At 51.2% G+C, this 8,404-nt stretch overlaps 1 protein-coding gene across 5 annotated transcripts in view; it reads right to left on the minus strand.

The window, feature by feature from the left end:
* TFAP2B (transcription factor AP-2 beta) overlaps positions 1–7,766 on the minus strand; it is a 29,165-nt gene extending 21,399 nt beyond the window's left edge. The window contains exons 1-3 of one of the 5 annotated variants that reach the window (XM_036870538.1): positions 6,113–6,778; positions 4,331–4,357; positions 2,665–3,123 (exon numbers count right to left, since the gene is read on the minus strand). In XM_036870538.1, the coding sequence (XP_036726433.1) occupies positions 2,665–3,123; positions 4,331–4,357; positions 6,113–6,274 (648 nt within the window). In that variant the 5' untranslated portion in view covers positions 6,275–6,778. Of the gene's footprint in view, positions 1–2,664; positions 3,124–4,330; positions 4,358–6,112; positions 6,779–7,528 lie in introns of those variants that run through there. The other 4 variants (XM_036870539.1, XM_036870541.1, XM_036870540.1 and 1 more) reach the window with 4 other exon arrangements.
* Positions 7,767–8,404: the final 638 nt, after the last annotated feature.

An 8,404-nucleotide genomic window follows, 5' to 3' on the forward strand; every position in this document is an offset into this window, starting at 1 on the left:
ACACACAATGGGTAGAATGTAGCATACCCAGAACCCAAACAGCGATTTGCTGGTTTAATAGCCCCTGTGAGTAAATTGAAATAGAAATTGACAGGGTTTTATAGTTTCATTTAAAAAATTATTAGAAGCATTTGGTAAATTAGTTCTCCTCATTTGCTTCTCTCACGGTCGGGGCGGTGGCCCCACGTGTGTGTCTGGGTCACATAACATCTCCCCCCAGCCCTAGGCCAGGTGAGGACCGCTGGGTGTGAGGGCCCCGGGCCTGGCAGCGCCCTGGGATCTGCCTGATCCGCGGATGGATTGCGTAGGGCGATCCGGCACACACCCCAGGCCCTTGAGATGGAACGAGTGACTGGGGTCCAGGCTGAGGCACCCCTGGTCCCTTTTACAGACAGGTGGGGCGCAGCCCACCCATCCCGTAGCTGCAGGAAACGCGAAACGCTGAAACCGCCGTCAGCTCCTGCAACTTTAGCCGCCGTCCCCCACCGAGTTCCAGATCCCTAAGTCAGAAGTGGGTCCTCCGGGACTGGACGGAGGAGGCAGAGCCTCTGGATTTGAGGGTCTGGTCCTAGGTCCATCTCTTCCCCTGTCTTTCTTTGTCACCTGCCCCGTGTCACGTCAACCACACCCCGGCCTCAGGACGCCTGTCATCGCGGCGGAGACAGAGATCGCCCCAGCCTCTGTCGTTCCCCTCCTGGGACAGGCGCGGAGTGCATCCCCCGCGACCCCTTGCAGTGAGGGTCGACCCGAGAAAGTCCCGCGGGCCTCCCCACCTCGCCAGGCGACATGCTGGGACGCATCCGGGGAGGAACGGGGAGAGGTGGGGTGGGCGGGGAGCAGCGAGGGCCCTGGGCCTGCGCCGTCTCTGCTCTGGGCTCTGTCCACCTCCCGGGTCTGAGCTCCGGCCACAACTCGGACAAGGGTGCTCTCCCAAATGCACACCGACCTGGCCCTGTTTTTCTCTGGCCCCTTGCATTTGACCAAACACTCCAAACCTCTCACGATTCTCTCTTTCAAAAAACAAAAAACTAAAAACTAAAACCAGAGAAATCTGTTCCCTCTTTGGACGCAGTCCCTGAGTTCGGTCGCCTAAACCACTAGGCCTGCCGAGCATGGTGACACAGCCAGTGCAGCGTCGCCAACAGCAGTGCTGATGAGTTGATCCACTTTCATTATCTAGCACTTTGAACCGTACCCAGAAAGGTTAATTTAAAAACTTTCCCCCCCAGACACATATTACCCCAACGCATTAAAAAAAAAACGATTAAATATTTCCTTTCTCATATGATATTCTGAAATGAGCATTATCTTCAGACAGGGACAGTTAAGGTCAGCTAAATCAACAAAACTACCATTCTTATGACTATGGGTAAATCCAGCCACAACTCAGGTGATTCTGTCATTTTTGGAAATATTAAATAACTGAATTTCCTTTAAAGCAGTAAACCATCATAGACTACACACAGACAGCATTTAATTCTGTCCCCACATTTTAACTGTTCAAAATACATTTTCTTCAGCAAGGTAAAGAGGAAGGACTCATGCACCCTTTCCCTTTCCCATATTGTTTTCCTTTTCTTCAGAGGTATGTCCATAATGATGCATGATATATACAACCATGCCAATGAGACCGAAGGATCCATTGAATACCTTTCAACCATATTTATCTTTTCTGGAGACTATTTAAATTAGGGAGGAAAAGGAGACCTGCTCAGAATCACCCAGAGAGTTTTTATAAACCATTTCTTTGATGTTTCTTTGTTTAGTTTAACCAAGTATTCTCCACCAAATCAGGCTCCATTGTGTAGGTTGCAGATGGGATAGTGAGTGGGTGGGGGAGTGTTTGGAGCCTTTTAAGAAACAAACATATGATGCCTCTTCAGCTGGGGTGGTGACACCAGGGAGAGGGTATTAGTGGAAAGGAGGACTGGAGAGGGATGTGGAGAACATTGCTCAACAGTCGTTTAATGGTCCAAAGGGGGAAAAGAATCTCCAAAATCATATGTGTCCTCATGAATTCCCAAACAGAAGTATGACTTTCTGGGTCTCTCCCCACAAATCTTCCATTTCTCAGATGATGACCCTGGAACTCAATTATCTTGGAAAAGGGTTCAACAGCTTATGGGACATTCAAAGTAAGACCTGGCTTGGACAAAATAGCACATGTTTTTCTTCCAATGTGCGTTGTCATGCTTAACAAAGTCTTTGCAAATCCAGCAAGAACCGCTATAGAGGTCCCTGCGCCTCCATGCTGTAGCTTCGGGCAGTCAGGACTCCACCTGCCATGTCAGGGGGCCCAGGCCCACTACTGGGCATGCAGAGCGGGGGGGTTGGGGAGGGCACCCAGCTTGCTCGCACGAAGCGCAAGAGAACAGGAAGGAGTCGCATAGCTAAGGCAAGACAAAAACATCTAGCCTTGATTCTGATGATCCTAAACTAGCAAAACACATATATTTTTCTCCTTCATTCTTTCATTTCTAGTGCTTCTAGCTTTCATCATCGGACCTCCAGAAATCGCCACTAGAGAGCCATACACGTATACACACAGTTACGTACGTGTGGTGTACGTCCCCCAAAGGAGACACAGCTGTCCCTCCCCGCCTTTCCTCCCTCCCGGGGGGCATTTGTTATTCGTTTACTGTTTGTTTGTTTGTGTGCCATTACCTGGACGTCTTCCATCCCGGGGTGGCCGAGACCGTGCAGCGAGAGGCTGTCACCCATGCCCGCGTCCAGGCCGTGGTGCGCTGAGTGCAGGAGCACGTCCGGCCGGCGGACCGAGTGGTAGTCCCTCCGGGGGTCGAGGCCCGAGAGCTGGGGCAGGGCGGCCCGAGGCTGGGGCAGGAGAGAGCCGGCTTCTGAACCCACTTCTTGCCGCTGTCGTTGCCCCCAGGGGTGCTGCTGGGGCTGGTGCAGGGGGTTCAGGGAGTAGGGGTCGTTGACGTGGGAGTAGGGGTCCTGGCTCTGGTGGTAGGGGAGCGGCTGGTAGGGGGGCGGGAAGTAGGGCGGCTGGAAATCTGACGACGGCGTGTGGGACAGCGGCGGGGCGCTGGAGTAAGGTCCTTGGGACACCGAGCCCAGCTGGGAGAGCCGTGAGCTGTGACTCGGGACGCCATCGTGCCGGTCCTGGGAGCGGAGAGGAGAAAGAGAGAGAGAGAGAAGGGGAGGAAAAAACACAAGCGACAAATGGAGAAGCCCGCCTTCGGCATCTTCTTCTTCCCGGGATAGGGGACGCAAGAGTCTGAAACTTAGACTCCCAAGCTGACTCAGAGGGTACATGATTTCAGCAATTCCAAATGCGAGGCTTTGGGGGGGAAAAGGGGGGAGAATCACCCACTTAACCAACATCTAAGCCTTCTGTTGGGGTGCAAAGCCGGCAAAAGGGGTGAGGGTAAAGTAACTGTGTATGGGGGGGGGGGAGATTCTCAATTCCCTAATGAAAAATACAGGAGTCTGACATGGGGTATTTGCTCTTCTGGGTGTTTTACACTATTTTTTCCTAACTCTTCCAGAGGTCCAAAGCATGACAAATAAAACTTCATACTATTGGTTGTGCTGCTCCTCCTGCTAACCCAGCCGGCTGACCAGGAGCTCCCCACACGACTTGGTCATTCCAGGAGACCCAGCAATCTGCCTGATCTGAGTTTCCAGTCCCCCCTCCCTCCCCAAGAGGAATTAAATAATTTATGTAGTGTTTGATTGAAATGGATCTCATTCGAAATCATATCCTGAGTCCCTGTTAAAGTTGAACTGCGGTTCGCAGGAGTTTTTCTAAGGCTGCTTTTCTAAATATATCTATTGCTGTCCTACTCCAGGGAGTGAAGATGAAGGACCTGGGGTTGGGAGGGGGAAAAAAAAAAAAAAAGAACAAAAAAAGGCCCAGACAACTTAGCACTGGTCCTAAGTGGAGTGCTAAACTCAGTGAAAGGGGAGGGGGGAGGGGTGTGTGTGTGTGTGTGCGCGCGCGTGTGTGTGGTTGTGTGTGTGTGTGTGTGTGTGTGAGTTTCTCCCTCTCCTCTGTGGAAATGCCATGGTAAAGTCCCCATGGTTCTTTTTGGAGAAATAGTCACCTAAATTTCCAAACTGCAATAGCAAATAAAAAGTTTTCCTGTTCGGCCTCCCCCCGTCCCCAGTTGACTCATGGAGCTCAGACGAACACACAATGCAGAGAAGCAGCTGCAGCCTCGTCCAATTATGGTGCTAAATTACCAAGCCAAAGGCGCTCGAAGGAAGACAGACACGAGAGAGTGAGACGCACACACAAGAGACAGAGACAGAGAGACAGTGAGAGGAGGGAGCATGCAATTCTGGTACAACGTGAATCCAAACTCACCATGGATGAATAGGTGTGGACTAACATCTGGAAAAAAAAGCCTGGTTACTGCTCAAAATCAAACAATGATTAAAAAAAAAAAAATCAAGGAGTCCAGCAGAGAAACGAGCTGGACACAGGAGCCGAGCTTGAGGTGTTTCCAGGACAAGCCATCAAAAAAAAAAAAATTTTTTTTACCCCCCCCCCCAAACGAGATTGGCGTCGCCTGTCACACACACGCAGAGCTGTTCATCGGTCTCTTGCTGTTTTTTTTGGCTTTTTTTCTTCTGCGGTTCTTCGGCGCTCCAGAAGCAGTCCTCTTCCGCCCGAAGCTGGGCTCAGACTGCTCGGGCGCCCCTTCCTCCCGCCGCTTGCCTACACCGCCTCATAATAATTGATATTCATGACTATTAATATTACACGAGTACTTTAAAGGGAGAATGGAGGACAAATGGAGCGTGAAGCAGCAGCGGGCGCAGAGCTCCCTACTATTGTAAATGACGTTCATTCAGTGGAGAATTACTAGATGTAATCAGACGAGGGGGCTGGCGAAGGCAGACCGGGGAAAAAGTTTAGCAGGAAAGAGGCAGAACTTCAATTAACTGAGCCGGGGACGCGCGTAAAGCAGCCCCTGCTCCCTTGGACCAGGCGGCGAGGGAGAGAGAGCATCGCTGGGGGCTTGTGCAGAACGTAGGTGTCCTGGTTCCTGGAGAGGGACTTCCCTAATGGGAAGAATGGATCGCCCTAGGTGCTTCGTGTGCAGATTAAAAAACAAAATAAAAAGGCGTTGCCTCCTCCTTTGGAGGGGAGAGCAAAGCAAACCGGTGGGCCCGGTTGTTTACAGTGACGTTTGCAGACTTTCACGCATACTGGAGATTATGCTTATTTATTAAAGGATAGAGGCGAGATGGGGGCTTTCCATCCCTCGTGCAGCCTTTCCCTCTTCAGTGCTCCTGCAGTCTGTGATTTTTTTTACTTCAATTTAAAATATATGCAATCAATCTTCAAGTACACTAAACTTATCCTTTCCAGGCAAAGCCAGGGGCAACAGAAAACCTTTTTGGATGTTTCAGGAACCCGTTCAACTGGCCTAACTGCCATTTCTGTTAAAGTTCAACCTTTCTCCCGACTTAAATAGGCTCCTTCCACCGGGCTGCGGGTTCTCCTATATTTTCTGAGCAGAAAAATTAGGCAGATAGGAATACCTGCAGTATTCTCTCTCTCTCTCTCTCTGTCTCTCTCTCTCTCTGTCTCTCTCTCTGTCTCTCTCTGTCTCTCTCTGTCTCTCTCTCTCTCTCGGTCTCTTCTCTCTCCCTCCCCCTTTATTCTCCCCTCTTTCCCTCTTCCACTCCACCCCTCCCTCTTCCTCCCTCCCTCCCTCCCTCCCTGCTTTCTTCTCTCCCTCCCTCCTTTCCCATTTAGCCAGTCTACCTTCCAGACTCTTAGAACGAGTTTTATCCTGCTTACTTTTCGGAACCCAGTGAAGTCCCTCTCTGTATACCCTGAGCTACTTACACCGTGGCCCCTTCCCCGCCCGTACCAAGCCCACTTCGGGCGCTCACATTCTTTAGGACAGTTCTAGCTCCTTCGACTAGACCATTATCCCGCCTGTTAAAGAAGGAAGGGGAGGCCGAACAGAAACAAACCCCACCAGGCGGAGGCGCGGCTCTTCGTTACAGTCAATACACAACCACAAAGAGGAAAGGAAAGCCCCAATCATCATTCCGCAGAAAGACGAATCTCCTCTCTCCCTCTCATCTCTCTCTCTCTCACACACACACGCACACACACACGCACACGCACCCCAAAATCAGGATTCGGGGCTGGGCAGAGCTGGGAGGCTTCTGGCGCGGGCGCCGGGCGCTGCTTGCGAAACTCAACCGGGCAGCGGCGGGGCGCGCGCGGGCTCCTCGGAGCCGCAGCCTGGGTCGCGGGGCTGGGCCGGCGGCGTCGGGAGGGGCCCATTCCTAGCGCCCGCAAGGCGGCTCCCCGCCCGGCTTTCAGGAGTCGTCCCGGAGCCGTCGGGATGGCGTGTCCCCCGCGGCGTGGGGATCCTCTTTGCGTCCCATCGCGACCGCTTCGTCCGACCGAGCGCTTCCCGCGCCGATCGCCCGGAGACTTGGCTTCTCGTCCTCCCTCCCCTCTCCGACTTCCCCTCCTTCCGACCTCCAGCCACTGCCCGCTCGCCAGCTTCTACCTTCCCCGTCCCTTACTCCTCTGCCCCTTTCTCCTCGCCTTCCGCCAAGTTTTTCTTTCCCGCTTCCCTCCCTCGACGTCTCCTCGGAGTCTTCGCTTCCCCGCTTCCCCTCACGCCTAATTCGGGGACTCCCAGGCTGGTGAGCTCGGAGCGAAGTTCCGCGCTCCTGGGCCGCCGTCCCCTCTCCGCCCGGCAGCCCGGCCCGCGCGCAGCCCCGCCGCCCCGCCGCTCCGTCGGCGCCCGAGACCCGAGCGCACGGCCGGCGCGCCCCGCCCGCGGGGAGGCAGGCTCCCGCCCGACTGCGAGCTGCATCTCCACCCGAGTCTCCCTGGCCTCAGCGGTAAAGAACGGTGCGCACTCAACCCGGGCAGAAATTTTCGTTAAAAATGCCAAGACATGGGGTGGTTTGAACGCCCCGACTCTCAAAGAAGCAAAACACGACAAAAAAAAGAAAATTAAAAAATTGTCTGCTATGGCTCCTTGGCTTGTGCTCTCTACATCCATCTATCCATCTGTCCGTCTATCCGTCTACCTCCCTCCTCCTATATTTTCGTCCTCTACTGGGATCCGTTGGTTATCGATTTCAAAAATGTTATTGAAAATAAAAATTAAAAGCTCGAATCTGTTACGAAATAGGCTTGAAAACCTAATTCTCTCCCACACTCAAAACGAGGAGAGTCTCTGCCTTTAACAGTCTCTATTTTCTCTGCCCACATTCACTAGCACCACTGTTCCCCATCAGATCCTAAAGGGGGGGGGGCGACGAAGAGAGAAAGAGAAATAAAATAACAACAAAAAAGAGAAATCTCCTAAGTTAAAGTAGTCAGATTTCCACCTTAAAGTCCTTTTTCAGAATAGCGAAGTTTCCCCAAGCCAGCTTTTCCAAAAGTTGGAGAAAGCTGAGAAAACCGACCGGAAATCTACGAGCAAATAGCTTAAAAATATAGATGAGTTGGGGGTGTCAAGAAGCTCAAATTCTCTATCTGCAAAGCTCTAAGATGCAACCGGGGGTGTAGGCTCACCTCATAGATATCTTCGTACTTGACATTCTCCACGAGCTTCCAGAGCATGATGGCAGCCTTGTCTCTAGGAGGTGAGTGCATTCATGTGAGGAGCAGATGTCTGGCTTCTCAGGACTCCGCTGTCTGTAATGATCCATCTATAATTGGAAATGGGGGATACACACCAAATCCGACGCTCCTCTCCCATCGCAACTTATATCTGTTGTCTCAAACAATAGGCTGGAGAAGTAAGCCTCAGCTGAGAGAAAAACATTATTACACACACAGGAGTTAGATGCAACCCACAGACATATATATTATAAAAATCATAAACACGTATTTATACCCAGACACCCACATTTAGTTATATAAGCACCCCTGGGTCACACAGAGCCTACAGACTCTAAACGTGCATTTAAAGGAGAGAGAGTCGGTCAGTGTGATTGATATAAATATAGACATTTAAAAACCTCTATATTGAAAACGATGAATCATTGTAGCCACTGACTAAAGTCTTTACAGTTCATAAGGAGAAACCAGGGTGCCAACAGTCCCCCATTTTCTATGTAGATTTTTAAAGGGGGACCATTACTGAGATTTTTAAACACAAAAGCTCCTCTTCTTGTTTGTTCAGCAGGAGGGTTTTGAAAGCTGGATTTGGGGATTTTAAGGGTGATCTCTCTGTGTTGATGGCTACACAACTTTTTTTTTTTTTTTTCACCATACCTTAGTCACTGTAGAACAAAAAAGCTGGCTCACCACAGTGACCATTTCTCATATCTTCCGGTCATTCTGCCCAACAAATTTGAAACCTTAAATACTATATGAACCACCTCAGTCTGTACTGCCTATCGTTTAAGGGTTGTTTGTCTGTATTTTCAATGGATTCCATGTGCC

This window comes from Balaenoptera musculus, chromosome 11 (genome assembly GCF_009873245.2).
Source record: "Balaenoptera musculus isolate JJ_BM4_2016_0621 chromosome 11, mBalMus1.pri.v3, whole genome shotgun sequence".
NCBI lineage: Eukaryota > Metazoa > Chordata > Mammalia > Artiodactyla > Balaenopteridae > Balaenoptera > Balaenoptera musculus.